The 23,294-nt window shown below is 44.3% G+C and overlaps 1 protein-coding gene across 2 annotated transcripts in view; it reads right to left on the bottom strand.

Moving 5' to 3' along the window:
* cmya5 (cardiomyopathy associated 5) overlaps window positions 1-23,294 on the bottom strand; it is a 112,596-nt gene that overhangs the window by 18,601 nt on the left and 70,701 nt on the right. The window contains exons 7-12 of one of the 2 annotated variants that reach the window (XM_063049332.1): window positions 21,337-21,486; window positions 19,071-19,220; window positions 15,253-15,400; window positions 13,908-13,991; window positions 9,806-9,939; window positions 6,913-7,027 (exon numbers count right to left, since the gene is read on the bottom strand). In XM_063049332.1, coding sequence (XP_062905402.1) covers window positions 6,913-7,027; window positions 9,806-9,939; window positions 13,908-13,991; window positions 15,253-15,400; window positions 19,071-19,220; window positions 21,337-21,486 — 781 coding nt within the window. The remainder of the gene's footprint in view (window positions 1-6,912; window positions 7,028-9,805; window positions 9,940-13,907; window positions 13,992-15,252; window positions 15,401-19,070; window positions 19,221-21,336; window positions 21,487-23,294) is intronic. The other variant, XM_063049333.1, reaches the window with a different exon arrangement.

The following is a 23,294-nucleotide window of genomic DNA, read 5'->3' as shown; positions in this document are numbered from 1 at the left end:
CCAGCCAGTAACCCAGCTGAGGGAGTCTGATGAGGTAATGAATTGGCTCAAGAACTTTATGTTTGTCATCTGAGAATGAATTACCTTAAATCCACTGAGAGACAGATATTCATCATTTCTGACATTTATCCCTCACAGAAACTTTGCTAAAGAAACAGCTTCTTTGTTACACATTCCTTTGGCGGGGAAATAAAACATACCTTTGTGCTGTGTCTATTCCCCATTAAAAGGCGAAGGTATAAAGTGGTCTAGTCTTAATATTTATAATGAAAGTGTGCTCAAGTAATGTCACAGCAGTCTAGATGCAGAATCATAAAAAATACCCATTACTTTACATTTTGTAAAATGGTTACATTGAAACTCCATGTACAAATTACATCTATTAAAATTCCTCAAAAACACTATTATACTTCACCTCAGGTTTCTTGTCTGAGCCTTGTACTTAAAATAGCTCCAGGGGAACGGTGGAGCCTCTGAAACCAACAGTTGCAGTTCTTTTCTTAGCTTATCTGGTTCAGTTAGGTCATAGCAAATGGACAGCATATTTGAAGATGACATCAAGGTAAAAGGTACAGTGGACAGTGAGAAAAAGCAATTAAAACTTGCAGTGGGATCTGGACCAACTGGAAAAATGGGCTGAGAAACGGCAGATGGAATTTAAAGCAGACAAGCAACACTCACAACCCGCTGGAGGAACTCAGCAGGTCGGGCAGCATCCGTGGAAATGATCGGTCAACATTTCGGGCCGGAACCCTTTGTCAGGACTGTAGGGGGAAGGGGCAGAGGCCCTATAAAGAAGGTGGGGGGAGGGTGGGAAGGAGAAGGCTGGTAGGTTCCAGGTGAAAAACCAGTAAGGGGAAAGATAAAGGGGTGGAGGAGGGGAAGCAGGGAGGTGATAGGCAGGAAAGGTGAAGAAGGAATAGGGGAAAACACAAAAACCCTTAACTGGTTTTTCACCTGGAACCTACTAGCCTTCTCCTTCCCACCCTCCCCCCACCTTCTTTATAGGGCCTCTGCCCCTTCCCTCTTCAGTCCTGACGAAGGGTTCTGGCCCGAAACGTTGACTGATCGTTTCCATGGATGCTGCCCGACCTGCTGAGTTCCTCCAGCGTGCTGTGAGTGTTGCTTTGACCCCAGCATCTGCAGATTATTTTGTGTTTAAAACAGACAAGTGTGAGGTGTTGCACTTTGGAAGGACAAACCAGGGTAATTTTTATATAGTGAATGGAGGGATACTGAGGAGTGCAGTAGAACAGAGATATCTGAGAATCCAGATCAATAATTCCTTGAAAGTAGCAACATAGGTAGATAGGGTAATAAAGAGAGCTTTTGGTACGTTGGCCTTCATAAATCAGAGTATTGAGTACAGTAATGGGCCATATTCGAGGATTCATCTTTGAATCTGAATGAATGCGTCACAGTTGCCACCGCCTTCATCGAGACTTGTGGATGAGCGCGTGCCTTTGAGAATATACCAGGCATATCCAAACCCGATGCCATGGAGGAACCAGGAATCTCATAGTCTGCTGAGGCCGGGAACCGTGCCATTCAAGACTGCTGACCCAGAACTATACAAGTACTTCAGGTACAAACTACGGAAGGCTATATTAAGATCAAATAAACAGTTCCGATGGAGGTTACAGACAAAATAGGATGCACATCAACTCTGGCAGGGCTTGCAGGCCATTACTTCCTACTAGGCAAACCCTAACATCATGAATGGCTCTGATGTTTCACTAGCAGATGAGCTCGATGTCTTTTATGCACGCTTCACAAGGGAAAATAGAACTACACCTACGCAAATCCCTGCGCTATCCTGTGACCTTGTGATCACTGTCTCAGGGGCAGACGTCAGAACATCTTTTAAGAGGGTGAACCCTCACAAGGCATCAGTCCCTGATGGTGTACCTGATAAGGCTCTGAAAACCTGTGCCAAAGGACGGGAGTGTTCAAGGACACTGTCAGTCTCTCACTGCTGCAGTCAGAGCTGCCCATCTGTTTCAAAAGGTGCCCAAGACCACCAGGATGAGCTGCCTCAACGACTATCACCCAGTGGCTTCACATCTACTGTGAAGAGGTTGGTCATGGCTAGAATCAACTCCTGTCTAAGCAAAGACTTGGACTCGCTGCAATTTGCCTATCATAGTCTTAAATAGATCTTAAAGCAGATGCAATCTCATTGGCCTTCCACTCGACCTTAGCTCACATGGAAAAAAGTAATACCCATGTCAAACTGCTGTTTATTTGTACAGCTCAGTGTTCAACACAATTGTACCCTCAATTCTGATTAATAAGCTCCCAGATCTGGGTGTCTGCCCCTTCCTCTGCAACTGGATCTTTGACTTCCTCACAGGGAGACCACAGTGTGGGTTGGAAATAACATCTCTTCCTTGCTGACAGTCAACACTGGTGCACCTCAAGGATGCGTGCTTAGCCCACTGCTCTACTCTCTCTACACCTATGACTCTGTGTCTAGGCAAAGCTCAAATGCCATCTATAAATTTGCTGACAAACACAACCTTTGTGTTGGCAGAATTCCAGATGGTAACAAGCAGGCATAAGGAGCAAGATAGATGAGTTGGTTAAGTGGTGTCGCAGCAACAACCTGGCACTCACTGTCAGTAAGACCAAGGAATTGATTGTGGACTTCAGGAAGGGAAAGTCGAGGGAGCACACACCCGTCCTCATCGAGGGATCAGCAGTGGAAAGGGTGAGCAGTTTCAAGTTCCTGGATGTCAGCAGCTCTGAAGACCTATCAAGGGCCCACCAAACTGATGCAATTACAAAGGCACAACAGCAGTTATATTTCACTAGGTGTTTGAGGAGACTTAGTACCACACCAAAGACACTCGCAAATTTCCACAGATGTACTGTGGAGAGCACTCTAACTGGTTGCATCACCGTCTGGTTTGGAGGAGCCATTGCACAGGATCAGGAAAAACCTGCTGGAAGTTGTAAACTCAGCAAACTCCATCACGGGCACAGGCCTCCGCAGCATCCAGGACACCTTCAAAAGATGATACCTCAAAATGGTGGCATCCATCATCAGGATATTTCCCTCTTCTCATTGCCACCATCAAGAAGGAGACACATTCAACGCTTCAGGAACAGCTTCTTGTCCCCCGTTCCTGACATCAGATTTCTGAACAGACAATGACTCTGCGAACACTGCCTCATTTTCTCTCTTTCTTTTTGCACTGATTTAATTTATATATATATACTTTTTATTATAATTTACAGCTTTTTATAATTTTGTTTTGCACTGTGCAGCTGCCGCACAGCAACACATTTCACAACATATGCCAATGGTATTAAACCCGATTCGAATTCTGATTCAGAGGTTAGGATGCTATGCTGAAGCTGTACAAGATGTTGGTAGACATTTTTAATATTATCTCAAAGGTTTTGAATAGTGATATTTCTCCCCATCCTATTACTGCTATCTTTGGATTACCTATAACTTCCAGTAATTTACCCCCCTCAGTGCGTAGAATGATTGCATTTCTTACTTTAATGGTGGAAAGATGTATTCTACAACATTGGAAGGAGATTAATGCCCCAACTACGTCTTTCTGGTTCTCTCAAACAATACTGTGTCTAAATTTGGAAAAAACCAGAAGTAATCTTTATGATACTTCAGTTAAATTTGAACAGACCTGGAGATCTTTTATTCAATATTTTCATTTAATGTAACTATTTTTTTTCTCTCTGATCATACATACATTCCCTTTGTGGATTTATCTGTTATTAGTGGAGGTCGGGTCTGAGGATGTGATTGTTTAATTTGTTCAAGTCTACTATTTACCTAGTTAGCCCATTGCTTTGGTTTGTAGGTTAGTTGCACGGTAGGTCTTTTTTCTCGTTTTATTGGTATATATGAAAAATTAGTATACAACTATATTACCTTGTTATTTTATAACTAACTTACGTTGTTTGCATTTTTTTTGTATTAATATTACTTGTATATTTATATCTTAACAATGTATTGGTTGCTATATGTTTTACCTTTTGTGTACTAATTCAATAAAAAGATTTAAAAAGATATTGGTGAGGCCCAGTATGGAGTATTTTGTGTAGTTCTGCTCACCTACCTACAGGAAAGATTGCAATAAGATTGAAAGAGTACAATAGCATTTAGAAGGATGTTGCTGGGATTTGAGAACCTCGGTTATAGGGAAAGGTTGAATCGGTTAGGAATTTATTCCCCAGAGCATCAGAGAATGAGAGATTTGATCGACGTATACAAAGTTATGAAGGGTATCGATGGGGTAAGTGCAAGCAAGCTCTTTCCACAGAGGTTCGGTGAGTCATAGGTTAAGGGTGAAAGGTGATATATTTAAGGGAAACCTGAGGGAGAACTTCTTCACTCAGAGGGTGGTGAGAATGTGGAATGAGTTGCTAGCAGATGCAGGTTCACTTTCAACACGAGTGAAATTCGGATAGGTACATGGATAGAGAAGTATGGAAGGCGATGGTTCAGGTGCAGGTCGATGGGACTAGGCAGAATAACAGTTTGAAATGGACTGTAGTGCACAATGACTCCATAGTCATATAAGCTGTGAAAACTTGGAAAAACATGGTCACATACAGGAGGCCCCTTTGGAGTGCAGACTATGAAATCAGTGAAGCAACCAATTATTTTTACTAATCTTGTTCAGTTCCTTTGTTTGGGCAGGGTCTTGCCTCTGGTGGAGATTAGGCGTCTTTTTAAAATTTCTTCCTCATTCCTATTTAGTTGTTCTGCACGCCCCAAATCACACTGCACAACTGACAGGGCAGGAGGAAGATCTGAAAACTGAGTGAAATGAGTGACTGGGAGTTGCAACAGGATAGTCAGAGCATTAGGCATTCAGAATTTAACAAAAGTAGAATGGCTTTACTCAGCATGGAGGGCATGGGGCTCAATGTGCCCATGATGGCCCTCGAGCAGAATTCAGTTACTCTCATTCAACTTCTCTTTATCTACATTCAAGTATTATTCCATTCACTTTTTGAAAGTTACTGTTAACTCAGCTTCCAATCCCCTAAGACCATGCACTCCAGTAAAGATCAAGCACACTTCTGGCCAACAGTTTTGTTATCTGCCCTATAATCTAGTTTGGTGGCTCACTGTCAACTGTAGTTTCATACCAATCTCCTGATTAGGTTAAATGTGCTCTATAATACAAGTTTCTATTGTTGCTTAGGGAAGGGATTGTTAAAGTTGTTAAAATACAGCATCAGGGAGGAAGTTTTAGTCCTTTGCTGGGTTCGACCAAACCACTAATTACAATATGATGGAATTGTTCTTTTGGAGACAAGAGAGACATTTAATGCCGGAATCTGGAACAACACAAAGTGCTGGAGGAACTCAATGGGTTAAGGAGCAGATCTGGACAGACAGTTGATATTTTGGGTCATCTGGACTGGAAGTGCTAGACAGAGAGTATAAGCAGATTGAGAGAAGGAGTGGAGCAAGATCTGGCAGGTTATATACAGAGACAGGTGTTGGAGGAAACAGGCAGATGAGGGAGGGAGGAGAGTGGGAAAGATGTCAAAAAGTGACAAAGGGCAGAAGATGATGGAATCTGACAGGAGAGGTAGGTGGAGTAGTGAATAAAAGGAGGGAAGAAGGGAAGGGAACTAGTGGGGTGGGTGTGTGGGTGATGGAAAAGTGGAGAGTGAGAATGTGGGGGATGGGGAGGTGATGGGACCAGTCAGATAAAGAGGAAAGAGAAAAAGGAAAATGGGGGGGAAGGGTCAGAGGGGGAGTGGTTACTGGAGGTTTGAGCGTTTGATGTTCATGCTGTCACGTCAGGCGGAATACAAGGTGCTGTTCCTATAATCTGCATTGAGCCTTGACCTGACAGTGGAGAAGGCTGACACATGTTGGTGTGGGAACATGTGTATGGAATGATACGTGGAAGTAACGTGAAATTCAGCAGGCCAGGCAGCATCTATTGGAAGAGTTTCAGTCGATGTTTCAGGCCGAGACCCTTCGTCAGGACTAACTGAAGGAAGAGTGAGTAAGGGATTTGAAAGTTGGAGGGGGAGGGGGAGATCCAAAATGATAGGAGAAAACAGGAGGGGGAGGGATGGAGCCAAGAGTTGGACAGGTGATTGGCAAAGGGGATATGAGAGGATCATGGGACAGGAGATCCGGGGAGAAAGACGGGGGGGGGGAAACAGAGGATGGGAAAGGGGTATAGTGAGAGGGACAGAGGGAGAAAAAGGAGAGAGAGAGAAAGAATGTGTGTATAAAAATAAATAACGGATGGGGTACTAGGGGGAGGTGGGGCACTAGCGGAAGTTAGAGAAGTCGATGTTTATGCCATCAGGTTGGAGGCTACCCAGACGGAATATAACCTGAGTTTGGTCAGGTTGGAGGAATAACATCTTATATTCCGTCTGGGTAGCCTCCAACCTGATGGCATGAACATCAACTTCTCTAACTTCCGCTAGTGCCCCACCTCCCCCTAGTACCCCATCCGTTATTTATTTTTATACATACATTCTTTCTCTCACTCTCTTTTTTCTCCCTCTGTTCCTCTGACTATACCTCTTGCCCATCCTCTGTTTCCCCCCCTCCCTGTCTTTCTCCCCGGATCTCCTGTCCCATGATCCTCTCATATCCCCTTTGCCAATCACCTGTCCAGCTCTTAGTTCCATCCCTCCCCCTCCTGTCTTCTCCTATCATTTTGGATCTCCCCCTCCCTCTCCCACTTTCAAATCTCTTACTAACTCTTCCTTCAGTTAGTCCTGACGAAGGGTCTCAGCCTGAAACGTCGACTGAAACTCTTCCTAGAGATGCTGCCTGGCCTGCTGTGTTTACCAGCAACTTTCATGTGCGTTGTTTGAATTTCCAGCATCTGCAGAATTCCTGTTGTTAAAGTGAAATTGTTCTTTTCGTGCTTCACTGCTGTGGCTACTTACTCAGTCAGTGGATTCTCATTTTCCATAGCTTGGTCATCAAAGTGAATGACTGTCCCATCTTCAGACAGCTGCATACTTGGAGGGACTGTTTCTTTGTTCAGATGAAAGCGAGTACCTATACAATGACAAATAATTTTAAAACAAGGTTTTATTCTCTATAACATTCAACACATAAATATAGGCCAAAGGGAATTGGGTGAAACTCCCGAACATCCACACATCTCTTTTGCCAGCTTCAAATCTGGTCACGAGCTATAGGCAACAAATTACAGCTCCTCATCCTTAGCACGATGCAAGGTCTCTGTGTGTATTTCATTGTCAATCATTCCATATCCCTAGTTATGTATCCAGACATTACCCCGGGGTTCTCAGAAAAGGGAAAGGACAAGTCCAAATTCAATTTCCTGCTTTCATGGTTTTTTTAAAACTTTTGACTTTCAATACAATGTAATACGATCTTGAATTTCTATTCTGTCCTCTGTTGTGAATTAATCCTTAATTCCAGTTGCATTAAATGTGTTCACCCCCTTCCTGCTTCTAACGATATATTTGGTTAAAATTTAGAGGTAACAGTTCAATTTCTTTGCCGATAAAGCTCTCAAACCACATTTACCATGCCCATGTATATTAACGGTCAATACAATCTACCCTCTATCGAGCAAATTCTCCTTAAGCATGTCTAAGTCAATGGAGAAGATAGAACACAGAAAAGTACCGCACAATACAGACCCTTCAGCCCAAGATGTTGTGCCAACCTTTTAACCTACTTCAAGGTCAATCAACCCCTTCCATCCCATATAGCCCTCTATTTTTTTTTCCATACACTGCCTACCTAAGGGTCCCTTAAGTCTCCCTAATATATCTGCCACTACCACCTCTCCTGCCTTTGCATTCCACGCATTTAACATTCTCTGTGTATAAGGCTTACCTGTGACATCTCCCCTATATTTTCCTCTAATCACCTTAAAATCATCCCCTCTTTTATTAGCCATTGCCACCCTGGGAAAAAGGCACTGCCAGTCCACACTATCTATGCCTCTTATCATCTTATATACTTTTATCAAGTCACCTCTCATCCTCCATCATTCCAAAGAGAAAAACCCTCGCTCGCTCAAACTTTTCTCATTAGACATGCTGTCTACTCAAGTCAGCATCCTGGTAAATCTCCTCTGCACTCTCTCTGCAGCTTCTACATCCTTCCTATAATTAGGTGGCCAACTCAATTTCCCAACTAATGAAGGACAACACAGCATATATCTTCTTAACCAGCCTATCAACTTGAATGGCAATTTTGAGGGAATGATGGACATGGGACCCAAGATCCCTCTGTTCCTGCACACTGCTATGGATCTTGGCATTGACCTTGTTCTCTGCCTTCAAATTTGCCCTTACAAAGTTATCACTTCACATTTTTCCAGATTGAACCCAATTTGCCAATTCTCAGTCCAGCATGGCATCCTATCAATATCCTGTTGTAACCAAGACAACCTTCTATATAATCCACACCACCACCAACCTTAGTGTCATCTGCAAATTTACCAAGCCACCTTTCTACTTTCTCACCCAAGTCATTTATAAAAACCACAAAGAGCAGGGGTCCAAAAACAGGTCACCATGGACCACCACTAGTCATAGACCTCCAGGCAGAATACACTCCATCTATTACTACCCCATGCCTTCTATGGGAAAGCGATTTCTGAATCAATGCAGCCAGATTTCCCTGAATCTCGAGCCTCCTGACTTTCTGAATGAGTGTATTGTTAAGGAGTATTCTGGAGTCATGTGAATGCAGACTTTAATTCAAACAAGAACCAGTCTTCAGCTCTTAATGTGGATTGTAAATTGTAAGCAACAAATCGAAGTTAAAACCACACCTCTGCACTATACATGGAGCACAGGTTGGCCCATAGACTAGGAGATAAGGCTTGCAAAATGGTGACCATGAAATGCTTGCATATGTATCAGGCAAATATTAAGACAATAGGGTTGTGTTAATTGGCCTGCATCAAACATTGCTAAATTATTTGCACCATTGTGACTTGAGTTCAAACTGGAAGATCAGGCTGGGTTCCTCCAGCATTTTGTGTGTGTTGCTCGGATTTCCAGCATCTGCAGATTTTCTTTTGTTTGAGGTCAGATTGACGTTGTCGTTTAGCATTTCAAACATGGTCACAGGTATTGTTGCAATCAATAGCTAATTTATTCTTTTGTGGGCTCAGAGAGTCAGACTGCACAGACACTAATCTTGAGCATCTAGCTCTTGGTCCTTGGAGGCTTTTAGAATATCTCTGTCAATTAGTTTGTCCCAGCATGGGTGTTTGAACATTCAGAGGTGTCTCCCACTCTAGCTATGAAAATCAAAGGAAGCATTGTCAAGCTAAAATATCAAAGTGAATGATATCATTGTAACTATTGAAATTGTATTGAATCACCTGCTGTTAATCTTTGATTTTAAGGGTATAAAAATGTGATGTTTTTGTGGGCTTGTGAGACTCTACCAGGAGGATCTCCAGAAGAAAGCCTGTTTGCCGTGATGAACAGAGACTTGTGTGTCAACAGCTTCAGTGTTTCTCCGATCACAGTCACAACATGGAGAGCCTTGCGGAAAGCATGACTAAAATCCATTTACACTACATCCACTGCTCTACCTTCATCAATTTGTTTTGTCACGTCCACAAAGAAATCAATCAGGTTCATGAAGCTCATTTAGTTCAAAGCTACTCTGATCTTCGGTTGCATTTCATTGACTGTTTTATTGCATTTCTTCCTTCCAGGCTAGAAAATATTCTAATCTCAACAATTTTTGTTTCAAATAATTACTTAAATTAGACGAAGAAAAACTGATAGATATCGAGCATTTCATTTTCAAATATTGTAACAATACATCTCCTACTTTTAGTGGAAATCAGTGCTGGTTTGCTTGTGTCACTGCATCCAAGATTGTTCACAGCTTTAACAAAGAACAGGAAGTTCTCAAGTGGTGGCAAGCTGACTGTCTGCTCACATCCTCGGATTCCTGCCATAGACCTGAAAGGAAAAGATAAAAGGTTGGAACTGAAATTGGAGTTGAAATTGGTTTTTTATTGTCACATGTGCCGCTGAGATTCAGAAAAGCTCGTCTTGCATTCTGTTCATACAGAACAATTCATTGTATGATGTTGAAGGGTCTCAACTCTTTATTCCTTTTCATAAATGCCACTTAACCTGCTGAGTTCCTCCAGCATTTTGTGTGACTGACTCATCATACAGTGAATTCAGATTGAACAAAGTAAAACAATAACTATGCAGAATAAAGTGCAACCGTTATAGAGGGGGTGCAGCGCAGGTAAGCAATAAAGAACAAGGTCATACGAGGTAGATCCTATCATACTAAGGAACATTTAATAGTCTTATAATAGTGGGGTAGAAACTATCAAAAGTAACTAATGGAAGTCATAAACTTGCAGCTAAGACGACTTTCTAGCTTCCTTATTATTTTAAGTCATGGAATGTGTAGATTGCTGTCGACGTCTGCATTTACCATCTGTGCTTGTATCCTATTTCAGAGGGCAGCTAAGAGTCAAACACAGTGCGGTGGGTCTGGGATCAGATCAGTGCACAATCACAGATTTACTTCCCCACTGCACAATTTATGACATTCTGACATCTTTGTAGTCACCAGTACCGATTTCTTCAACCAGTCATGTTGCTATTAAGAGATTTGAAGGCATATCCGCTGATTATTGGTCTGCACAAATGGTCTAGTAATACAAGCCTATGCTACCTTATCTCTACAGGCATTAAGTAACTCATCTGATGAAATAACAGACAATGAATTCTGGGCCCTTGATTATAATTAGCAAAACAGACGTCAAATGTTGCTTTCAGCTTCAAAAACACCTTACTTATGTGTTAGGATTAGTTGGTGAGGCTTTTCTCAGAATTCAAAAGACTCAAGTCTAACTCAGGATATGAGCATACAGCATAATCTAAACATACATCATAATACTAAGAGGGAGAAGCAATGCAAAGGGTGATGGCGAGGGGGCAGAGAAGGGGATGGAAAAGGGTGGGGGCAAGGGGGCAGAGTAGGGGATGGAAAAGGGTGATGGCGAGGTGGCAGAGAAGGGGATGGAAAAGGGTGATGGCGAGGGGGCAGAGAAGGGGATGGAAAAGGATGGGGGCGAGGGGGCAGAGAAGGGGATGGAAAAGGGTGATGGCGAGGGGGCAGAGAAGGGGTGAAAAGGGTGAGTCGAGGGGGCAGAGAAGGGGTGGAAAAGGGTGATGGCGAGGGGGAAGAGAAGGGGATGGAAAAGGGTGGGGGCAAGGGGGCAGAGTAGGGGATGGAAAAGGGTGATGGCGAGGGGGAAGAGAAGGGGATGGAAAAGGGTGGGGGCGAGGGGGCAGAGAAGGGGATGGAAAAGGGTGAGTTCGAGGGGGCAGAGAAGGGGTGGAAAAGGGTGAGTTCGAGGGGGCAGAGAAGGGGTGGAAAAGGGTGATGGCGAGGGGGCAGAGAAGAGGATGGAAAAGGGTGAGGGCGAGGGGCAGAGAAAGGGATGGAAAAGGGTGAGGGCGAGGGGGCAGAGAAGAGGATGGAAAAGGGTGAGGGCGAGGGGGCAGAGAAGGGGATGGAAAAGGGTGATGGCAAGGGGGCAGAGAAGGGGGTGGAAAAGGGTGGGGGCGAGGGGGCAGAGAAGGGGATGGAAAAGGGTGGGGCGAGGGGGCAGAGAAGGGGATGGAAAAGGGTGAGTTCGAGGGGGCAGAGAAGGGGATGGAAAAGGGTGAGTTCGAGGGGGCAGAGAAGGGGATGGAAAAGGGTGGGGGCAAGGGGGCAGAGTAGGGGATGGAAAAGGGTGATGGCGAGGTGGCAGAGAAGGGGATGGAAAAGGGTGATGGCGAGGGGGCAGAGAAGGGGATGGAAAAGGATGGGGGCGAGGGGGCAGAGAAGGGGATGGAAAAGGGTGATGGCGAGGGGGCAGAGAAGGGGTGAAAAGGGTGAGTCGAGGGGGCAGAGAAGGGGTGGAAAAGGGTGATGGCGAGGGGGAAGAGAAGGGGATGGAAAAGGGTGGGGGCAAGGGGGCAGAGTAGGGGATGGAAAAGGGTGATGGCGAGGTGGCAGAGAAGGGGATGGAAAAGGGTGATGGCGAGGGGGCAGAGAAGGGGATGGAAAAGGGTGAGTTCGAGGGGGCAGAGAAGGGGTGAAAAGGGTGAGTCGAGGGGGCAGAGAAGGGGTGGAAAAGGGTGATGGCGAGGGGGAAGAGAAGGGGATGGAAAAGGGTGGGGGCGAGGGGGCAGAGAAGGGGATGGAAAAGGGTGATGGCGAGGTGGCAGAGAAGGGGATGGAAAAGGGTGAGTTCGAGGGGGCAGAGAAGGGGTGGAAAAGGGTGAGTTCGAGGGGGCAGAGAAGGGGTGGAAAAGGGTGATGGCGAGGGGGCAGAGAAGAGGATGGAAAAGGGTGAGGGCGAGGGGCAGAGAAAGGGATGGAAAAGGGTGAGGGCGAGGGGGCAGAGAAGAGGATGGAAAAGGGTGAGGGCGAGGGGGCAGAGAAGGGGATGGAAAAGGGTGATGGCAAGGGGGCAGAGAAGGGGGTGGAAAAGGGTGGGGGCGAGGGGGCAGAGAAGGGGATGGAAAAGGGTGGGGCGAGGGGGCAGAGAAGGGGATGGAAAAGGGTGAGTTCGAGGGGGCAGAGAAGGGGATGGAAAAGGGTGAGTTCGAGGGGGCAGAGAAGGGGTGGAAAAAGGTGATGGCGAGGGGGCAGAGAAGGGGATGGAAAAGGGTGAGGGCGAGGGGGCAGAGAAGGGGATGGAGAAGGGTGAGGGCGAGGGGGCAGAGAAGGGGATGGAGAAGGGTGAGGGCGAGGGGGCAGAGAAGGGGATGGAGAAGGGTGAGGGCGAGGGGGCAGAGAAGGGGATGGAGAAGGGTGAGGGCGAGGGGGCAGAGAAGGGGATGGAAAAGGGTGAGGGCGAGGGGGCAGAGAAGGGGTGGCAAAGGGTGAGGGCGAGGGGGCAGAGAAGGGGATGGAGAAGGGTGAGGGCGAGGGGGCAGGGAAGGGGATGGAAAAGGGTGAGTTCGAGGGGGCAGAGAAGGGGTGGAAAAGGGTGAGTTCGAGGGGGCAGAGAAGGGGTGGAAAAAGGTGATGGCGAGGGGGCAGAGAAGGGGATGGAGAAGGGTGAGGACGAGGGGGCAGAGAAGGGGATGGAGAAGGGTGAGGGGACAGAAAAGGGGATGGAGAGGAGGCAAATTATGACCCTTTTACTTCTTTCTTCTGATCTAGAGAGATCATGGTAGCCCTTTTTTTAAAAAACAGTGCTTGTGCACTTTGTCCATATCAGTACTTTCAACTGCTTAATGTTCCAGAACTTGAAAAGTACCCAGTGCTGCTCCTTGGTTGGCAGATTTCAGAGATCATGAACCAGCTTTACAAGTCTTCCAAGCTTAGCAGCTTTATAAAGCTGAATCAATTTGTTCTGTTCACTGTGTGATTTTAATATCCATCTGACGATGGAATACCATCCAACTCATAGGGCCAGCAAGTGACAAAGGCAAATTCTGGGAGGCCACATCAGATGCATAATCTCAATGAAACAGGGCCGTGGACCACATGTGTATGTAACATAAAAACATAGAAAACCTACAGCACAATACAGGCCCTTCGGCCCGCAAAGTTGTGCCAAACATGTCCCTACCTTAGAAATTATGAGTGTTACCCATAGCCCTCTATTTTTCTAAGCTCCATGTACCTATCCAAAAGCCTCCTATCGTATCTGCCTCCACCACTGTTGCTGGCAGCCCATTCCACGCACTCACCACTCTGCATAAAAAACTTACCCCTGACATCTCCTCTGTACCTATTCCCAAGCAGCTTAAACCTGTGCCCTCTTATGGCAACCACTTCAGCCCTGGGAAAAAGCCTCTGACTATCCACACGATCGATGCCTCTCATCAACTTATACACCTCTATCAGGTCACCTCTCATCCTCTGTCGCTCCAAGGAGAAAAGGCCGAGTTCACTCAACCTGTTTTCATAAGGCATGCTCTCCAATCCAGGCAACATCCTTGTAAATCTCCTCTGCATCCTTTCTGTGGTTTCCACATCCTTCCTGTAGTGAAGCAACCAGAAATGAGCACAGTACTCCAAGTGGGGTCTGACCAGGGTCCTATATATCTGCAACATTACCTCTCGGCTCCTAAATTCAATTCCATGCTTGATGAAGGCCAATACACCGTATGCCTTCTTCTTAACCACAGAGTCAACCTGCGCAGCTGCTTTGAGCATCCTATGGACTCGGACCCCAAGTATGGGTATGGGGTAGCATAGGGGGAAGAGGGAAAAATGGTCAAGGAAGGAAGGAAGGAAAGTGACAGGAAAGTGACAAGAAAGTGAGGGTCAAAGGGGGATCTACGAGGGGTAATTGATAAGTTCGTGGCCTAAGGTAGAAGGAGATGAGTTATACAGCTCTTGTTACATGCACGTGCAGTTCAACTCTTTGAGTGATAATGCAGAAAGTTTGAAGTTAATAACTCATCTCCTTCTACCTTAGGCCATGAACTTATCAATCATCCCTGCTGTGGACCACTTTCTGGATGTCCAAGACACCAGCTTCTACAAAGAAGGATCCGCATGCTGGACTAAGTGTGTAAATGTAGGAGGGGACTATGCTGAAAAATAAATGTGCTAGGTTTTCTAAAATTGACTCCTTCTACCTTAGGCCACGAACTTATCAATCACTCCTCGTATAACGAGTTTCATAAATGATGAGAGAGAAAGGCAGATTTGAGGACACAGGAGATAGATAAAAGAAGAGTTACACATACAGTACAAAATGCTGGAGGAAATCAGCAGGTCAGGCAGCATCTATTGGAAACGAATAAACAGTCGACGTTTCAGGCCGAAACATTTCATCATGAAGGAAGGGCGCTGGCTCCTACCTCCCTAAGGCTGGTTTACCCCTCAGCATGGGGCAACTCTGCCCAGGATGGTAAGAACACAGCGCCAGAGGCACATAGGGTCAGGGAATATTGTTGAGATGATGACCAATGTTGGAAGGTTTATTCAGACCAGAGAATCGAAGCTGAGGAAACTGCTGGTGAGGTCATTTTGCTTCATCATTGGCAATGCTTTAGGTCCAGTGAAACATGGTCTTTCTTTACCTGTACCAGGTGTACTCTTTATCGTACAGTCTACTCTGACTACACTGGTACCAATGAAAACCTGGAAATGTGGAGCCTATAGAGCATAAGATCTGTTGCAGCTGATGAAATACTTCATATTTGTATTTGCTTTTTTAAAAATTAGTAGATAAGTTGTTTTAGAAAATAACAGCTGAATAAGACAACTTCTCGACCACGAGTCCAACTGACCTGAACTTTGATTTTTGATGATAGTTTTGTTTGTGAAACTCAAGGATGAAGAAGTCAATAGTATCGAGATCTCCAGACGTCCAGCGGATACTGGCACTGTCCCAGCACACAGTACAATCCTCAGCATTAATCATAGGTGCCGCTGGAACTGCGCAAGAGACAAGTCACAATAAAATTATGCAGCTTCATCTCCTGACTGTACGATGGCCACTTACTACTTTGTAAAAGAAAACCCTCAGTATGTGGAGAGCATGCTTTTCACCACCATCACCATGAACAAAACATAGCGCTATCAGGCTGGGCCAATTTCATTACAAGCATCACGTAATATCACACCCCATTCCACAGATTGAAAGTTTAATTTCGGGCTAATGCTAAGTTTTAAGTTTTCCTTATGGGACATGGGTATCAGCAGCAGATCAACAATAAATATTCACGACTAATTCCCTGAAAAGGTGAAGACTGAACCAATAAAGCCCCAATGAGGAAGCTTCTCCCACATAGTTGCTCATTCTATTGATGTGTTCTATTTTTAATTATGATTTGTTACAACCATTTCAGAGGGCAGCTAAGAGTCGGCTGCATTGTTCTGATCCACATAGTTGGACTAAGAGAAGCAGATTTCCTTAACCACTGGCCATCAACAAAACAGATAGGTTTTCCTGTACAGTCACTCCACAGTTGCCAAGGGCGATACCGGCCTTTACAAAAAAATATCCAGATTACTTCATAAACTGACTTTATAGTCAGAGTTACACAACACAGAAACAGACCCATTGGGCCCACAACGACCTAAAGCATTAATTTCTTTATATTCTCCTCGCATTCCTATTGACTCCCCAGATTCAACCACTCACTGCCATGTTTACAAAATTTACAGTGGCCAATTAACCAATCAACCTGCCAGCTTCTGGGATGTGGGAGGAAACTAGAGGAAACCCACGCAGCTGAATTTGCTGCTAGGCAGTGAAGATCGGTATTTACTACGTATTGCTAGTTTTGACAGCAATGCGGAAGAGGAAAAATAAAGCATTTTATGTTAACCCTTGATGGAATGTTGTAACAGATATGACACTCCTTCTTGTTAAGGGATCTTGTTAAGGAGTAGACAACTGGATGAAACACTTGATGAAGGTGACCACGTGACATGTGATAGTACAAATCAGCCCCTGCATAAATGCAGGGCCAAATTGGAAGACCAAAAAAAAGACAAGGAACAGCAACTCTATAAGTGACTGCAGCTCAGGCATCATTGGTAGAAAGAGGGAAATGTAGACTTAATGTATCTGCATAATGACCTCTCATTAGAAATTGCACAGGTGAAATATCATTCATGCAAAACACTAACTGTTAATTATCTTTCTTCAATGTTAACTGCTTCACTCTCCATTAAGTGGTATTCGATCCGGAACATATTTTCAGCATGTTCTCTTTTTATTTCAACACTGTAGGGTTTTGCCTTGGTCTTTCTGTGAACAACCAAGTTTGAAGCTTTTTAGAAAGAGACAATGATGGTCTCATGGGTGATTGAATATCCAGTGGACTGCGCACAGAACTGGTTATGGGTTTATGTTAGAAGTTCTTTGTCAAGGCTGTCTTCATATATGGAACAAATTTATGATTTCTATGGTTTAAACACTTCAGGAGAGAGCATCACTTCTTGTGAGACATGATATAAAACCATTCTTCGCCAATTAAATGTCTCTTTTTTTAAAAAAAAGAGATTAACACCTTCAGAAAGGGCAGTGAGTATCTTGAGCCCAATACACTCCTCTCATTTGAAAGTGTGGATCAAAATCAAATATCAGTGCTCAATGGCTCTGAATTTTCTGTAAAATGAATATATCAGTTTGAAATCTATTGACAATTAATGTTAAACAGGTGACAGTGACCTGCCAAAGAGATGTAATATAAACAGCATACTTAATGCAGGTAAAATGTTTCAGGATCTTTTCTTCTCTAACCTCCATCGGTTCCGCTACCTAGCAATATGCACGCTGACAGTGTCAGGCTCCAGCTCCCGTTTTGACAGAGTCCCTTTAATACAACTGGGGATCTGCAGTTAGCTGGAAGGAAGCAGCAGCTTAACGTAGCAGTAACAGCGGTGCAAGCACTCCAGTTGAGAGCAACATCCTCCTAAGGGGTTGCATTCTCCCTTAATGAAGAATACCCGTGCATGACTTTGATTAATGTGGGGAGGTTGATGCACGCAGTCCTTGACAGAGCGGGGTCAGGGCCCAATGGCACGGAACGCAAGATGACTGGGGCTGCTGCAGCCTTGCTCTGCCTTCACTCCTGTTGTGATGCGTTATCATCTTTCACCAGCTCCACTGCTTATTTGGAGGTCTTACTTGGATTGCTTTTTATCCAGAAATTCCCCCTTGACCCTACCAGGAGTTATGTGCCAGATGGCTGAACACTAGACACCATCACTCTCGGGATCTCAGGAACACAGAATCATCTCCACCACCACAAGGTGAACATCCTCAGAGAAGAAGATTCCACCAGCATCCCTCTGTTCCTCAATCTTAGCTGAGTAACTGCAGGTGACGTTATTTCCAAGTAAAAAAACTCATTGATTTGGTAATGGATCAGACACTTAATTTAAATTAGCAAAAACCAAAAATATGCAATTATGTGTGTACTTCTCAGCAGATGATAATTGTTTGTGAGATAACACATTCAAGTCGTACAGAAATTGATTCAGTTGTCAATAGAGCAAAAAGCAGACATTAGCTCAGTAATTTAGTTAGTCTCACAGATTAACCAGAGACTTATTTCAAATTTGTTTGTCAAGGGTTATGGGAGCAAGTTGGCAAAATTCTGCTTCAAGGTGAACTGGTGAACTGTTGTGGTAGAGGTAATTCAAGATTGAAAGTAAAATATCTTAAGAAACAGGAAGTCTCAGTCACATAAGAATTTTTTTAAAAACTAGCTTTCTTTGCTCAACAGCACAGGGAGGCACAGTAGCGTAATGGTTAGCACAGTACCAGCAACCCAAGCGCAAGTCCCGCTGCTGTCTGAAAGGAGTTTGTACGTTCCCCCTGTGACTATGTGGGTTCTGTCTGGGAGCTCCAGTTCCCTCCCACGTTGCAAAGATGTATGAGTTGGTATGTTAATTTGTCACACGTGTATAATTGGGTGGCATGTGCTCATTGGGCTGGAAGAGCCTGTTACTGTGCTGTATGTCTTTAAATAAACTCCTCAGGATACAGATGATTTGATGTGTTTCATTTTACACAATCTCCTTTGCTCTTCTGAGAGCCTCAGGAATGTCAGATTGTGATCCAGTCACAGGGGTGAGTGATATAAGAGAAATATGATCCCATTTGGATCAAATCCGTTCTCACCTGATATACACGTGTAGTAAAGGCCATCGTATAGTGTTTTGGACTGGAGACCTGACCATTGGAGTCCTCTCTATCCCAAAGAGGCAACTGCTATCTATTGTAAACACGGGAAAATCTGCAGAAGCTGTAAATGCAAACAGCACACAACACTGGAGGAACTCAGCAGGCCAGGCAGCATCCATATAAAAGAGTAAAACAGTGGACGTTTTGGACCGAGAAACCTCAACTGTTTACTCTTTTCCATAGATGCCGCCTGGCCTGCTGAGTTCCTCCAGCATTTGTGTGTGCTCCCATTTATTGTAGCTAATCCACTGCTCAGCTGAGTAAACTACTCTTTGAATGAGTTTATTGAACAGCAAAGTGGGAAATCGACTCGTGGTAGCATTTACATGGAACTTCTAGCTAAAAGGTAAAACATATTATCACCAAGTAGAATATTTTTCAGCCACACCACTTGAACATACTCACCAGTTTGAATCATCGCTTTCTCACTGGGCAGACTGCACCCAGCAAAGTTCACTGCCATCACCCAAACTAGATAACGCCTGCTTGGCTCCAGATTGTCCAGAATACAATAACTTTCCTTCACCGCCATTTTATATTCTTCAGCAGTACTCCCTTTAAGAAAAAAGTGAGAAAGTTGTATTGCAGCTTTATAAAATTCTGGGGAACTGCATTACAGAATGATGTGCAGGGTATACAGAGGGTGCAGAAAAGGTTTACCAGGTTGCTGCCTAGATTAGAGAGTATGTGATACAAGGAAAGGCTAGACAAACTACAAATGGTTTGTTTTCTCTGGAATGGTGGAGACTGATGGAAGATATGATAGAAGTTGATACAATTATGAGCGGTATCGATAGGGTTGAAATACTGCAGGTCTACCCCATCAGCGAGTTGCTTGTTGGTGGAGGAGCTGGACTTGGTGCAGACCGTGCTGCTGCCTGCTACAGAAAGGTGTCGGAGTCAGTGCGAAAGTGGTGTGTGGTCTAACAGCGAGTGAATGTCTTGGATGCCTTTTTCACAATAGTAAAATTCTGGTAGACATTGGTAATATAAAATACTGAGTGAATGGTTCACTGGTTAATTGGTGTGGGAGCTGCGTAGCCTCAGTTGTAGCGAGGTCTAAGCATCGTGCCGCGGGCTCGCCTATCGCAGCAGTCCACGAGGGTAAATGCTGGAGGCGGTGCGGAGTGGCATGCATGTTGTATTGGGGGCTGTCCCCCAACGTTCGCTCGGTAGGACACAAACTGGATTGCATGTGTGCATATGTTTGTCTGGGGACTGCTGAGAACCGCTTGCTCCGGTCAACAACACCCCATGCTCCATCAATTCACAGAACAAGGCTTTTTCCCAGGACCGAAATGGCTAACGTGAGAGGGCACATTTTTAAGGTGCTTGGAAGTAGGTACAGAGGAGATGTCAGGGGTAAGTTTTTTTATGCAGAGAGTGGTGAGTGCATGGAATGTGCTGCCAGCGATGGTGGTGGAGGAAGACACGATAGGATCTTTTAAGAGACTCCTGGGTAGGTACATGGAGCTTAGAAAAATAGAGGGCTATGGGTAACCCTGGGTAATTTCTAAAGTAAGTACATATTCAGTACAGTATTGTGGGCCAAAGGGCCTGTATTGTGCTCTAGGTTTTCTGTGTTTATATGTTTCTATGTCACTCAGGGACTTGGGTGACAAATATTCTTCGAGACTGTATGTTTACTGCTATCTTATACAGTACGTGCTATATGTGTCTTGTGCCGTGTATGAATGCTGGGACTGTGGTTTGCACCTTGGCCCAAGAGGAATGCAATTTCATTTGGCTGTGTTTTTTTTGGTATCCCTGCATGGTTGAATGATAATTAAACTTGAACTTGAAAGTCTAATACTAGAGGATATGTATTTGAGGTGAGAACAGGAAGGTTCAAAGGAGATGTGTGGGGGAGGTTTATTTGCACATAGAGAGTAGTGGCTGACAGGAATGGATTGCTGGGGTGGTGGTAGAAACAGATATGACAGAGGGGATTATGCAGAGAATGGACGCATATGGACCATGTGCAGGCAGAAGGGGCGGAATGGCCTTATCCTCTTTCCATGTCTTATAGCTCAGACACATCTATGCCCAGAGAGATAGATAAATGATAATCTTACTGGAGCTTCTGATGTAAAGTCAAAGCTTGAAATGTTTGTCTTTTCTCTCTTTCTATAGACGTTAATTGACCTATTGAGAATTCCTAGCACCTTCTCTATTTATTTCCGATTTTCATCTTCCAGTGTATCTCACTTTAGTTTGTGAGGCTCAGGAGATGAAATAGATAATTAAACAAAGATATTCACACCTCTCAAAGTCCAACCCTACGTTCCTTTCGTGAGAGGTGGGAACTGGTAAGGCCGGCCAACAGGGCTCTGGTGAAGCTGTATAGGCCAGTGCCCTGTAACAGTGGATGCAATGGATTGCAGAAGTGTTGGTGAACTCCAACATTGACCAACTCAACCTAACCATCAACCACCTACATCAACCATTTGAATTATTTCCAATACCATCAACTTCCGAGGAAGATGGAGACGGGAGGTCATCAATGGCCTATGCTCCACTGGGAGCTAAAGACCCAAGTAGGACTTTATTATTAATAAGGTACACTGTACATTATTGCAATTATTTAGTCATTTCTGTTATATATATATTAAAGCTCACTGACGTATTGAAATCAGATCAAAAATGGACAGTGATCAGTGTGGCCCCTTACCGCTTAGTTCTCGGCTTCCCTCAGAATGCTCCACGCAGTACACCTGGAAATAATCAATGACGTCTTCCTCTGCAACTGTCCAATAGACGGTTATTGTTGTGCTGGTTGCTGCATTTGGCTCCTGAGGTACAATTGTTGGAGAGTGGGGAACTGAAAAAAAAAATAAAATTCTGTGAGACAAATTAAAAATTTTATACGCTGAAAAACATACTCATTCTTTTAAGTGTTATTGGCATTCCTCTGTCATGAAATACTTTTCTTCCTCAGCCAGCATAGACTTGTAGGGCCAAATTGCCTCCCACATCATGAGAAAATAAGGGAATTTGAATTCCAGAAGGGAACATGTGATTGTAGTGATGCACATGATTATAAAAAGAAACTTTAGTTGATCCCTTAAGGATAAGAGAGGAAACACGGACTACAAGTCCTATGAGTTGAAGTAAGTCTTACACAGTTCTTGGAAGGGATGAAATAATGACTAATGGCCCCATGAGAACTCCCATCTTCTGAATGGCACATGTTGGATTGCTATTGGTTGAAGTGTTACTTTGCAGAGAATTGGCAAGGTATTACATTATGATCAAGGCCCTCATATTAGTGGAGAGAAAGCTGGAAATAATGGAAAGTTTTGGAAAGGTTCCTCAAGTGAGCGCTGAAGGAGACAGCCTTCTTGGTGAGTCAACAGCTCCAAGCTTGAAGCAGCTGTTGGGAACCTTACCCAACCCCTCTCTTCCACTGGCCAAATGCCACTAAATTTGCGCTCTGCCACTGACAGCAGCACTGGACTTTCACGTAGACATTTTAAAGGATGTACGCTGAACGATATACTTTTAAACTTAAAAGGCAAAAATAGAATTAATTAGCTGACGCCTGATATTTTGATCCATTCCTTTAAAAACTCATCCACCCAAGGAATGCAGGAGAAAAGGGAGGTTCTAGGATGTCACCCTTTTCTCACCAGTGCTTTGGAAAGTAGCTAAGATGGACCACAAACACAATATGAAGTCACACAAACTCTGAACACTCTGGAGGTCAGGTACTTGAGGTCACTAACCCCATTCTGGCTACAGCCATATGTTGATCAAGGATTAATTTTATTTGCCATATACATTCATTATTTCAAGGTTCAAGAAGATTCAAGATTGCTTAATGTCATGCTCTATACACAAGTGTAAAGGAGAATAAAACAATTGTTACTCTGGCTCTGATGCAACAAAAAAAAATAAGATAAAGAACACAATCAACTTTGCCTCCAACTTCCACACTGCCCCCAGATTCACTTGGTCCATTTCTGACACCTCTCTCCCTTTTCTCAATCTCTCTGTCTCCATCTCTGGAGATAAACTGTCTACCGACTTCTTCTAGAAGCCTACTGACTCCCATGGCTATCTTGACTATACTTCTTCCCACCCTGTCTCCTATAAAAATGCAATTCCCTTATCTCAGTGCCTTTGTCTCTGCCACATCTGTTCCCAGGATGAGACTTTCCTTTCCAGGACATCAGACACGTCCCCCTTCTTCAAAGAATGGGGTTTCACTTCACTGATGCTGCCCTCACCTGCATCTCCTCGAGTTCCTGCATTCACTCCTTCTTCCTGCCACCTTATCATGGATAGAGTTGTGCTTTGTCCTCACCTACCATACCATGAGCCTTCACATCCAACGTATCCTTCTCTGCAATTTCCAACATCTTCAACAGGATCCTACCACATGTTTACCTCACCATTCACAAATGGTGGTCAACCATTTTTATTCCTATCTCCATTCCTGTTCTGACATGTCAGTGCATGGTCTTCTCTTCCACCACAATGAGGCCATTCTCAGGGTGGAGGAGCAATACCTCATATTCCCTCTGGGTAACCTTCAACCTGATGGTATGAACATCGATTTCTCCTTTTGATAATATTTTTTTTCTTTTCCCCTCTCCCTTCCGTCTTCTTCCATTCCCCATTCTGGCC

The sequence above is a fragment of the Mobula hypostoma genome, chromosome 5 (assembly GCF_963921235.1).
Source record: "Mobula hypostoma chromosome 5, sMobHyp1.1, whole genome shotgun sequence".
NCBI lineage: Eukaryota > Metazoa > Chordata > Chondrichthyes > Myliobatiformes > Myliobatidae > Mobula > Mobula hypostoma.
The sequence above is the reverse complement of the archived record's forward strand: the minus strand, read 5'-3'. Positions and strand labels throughout refer to the sequence as shown.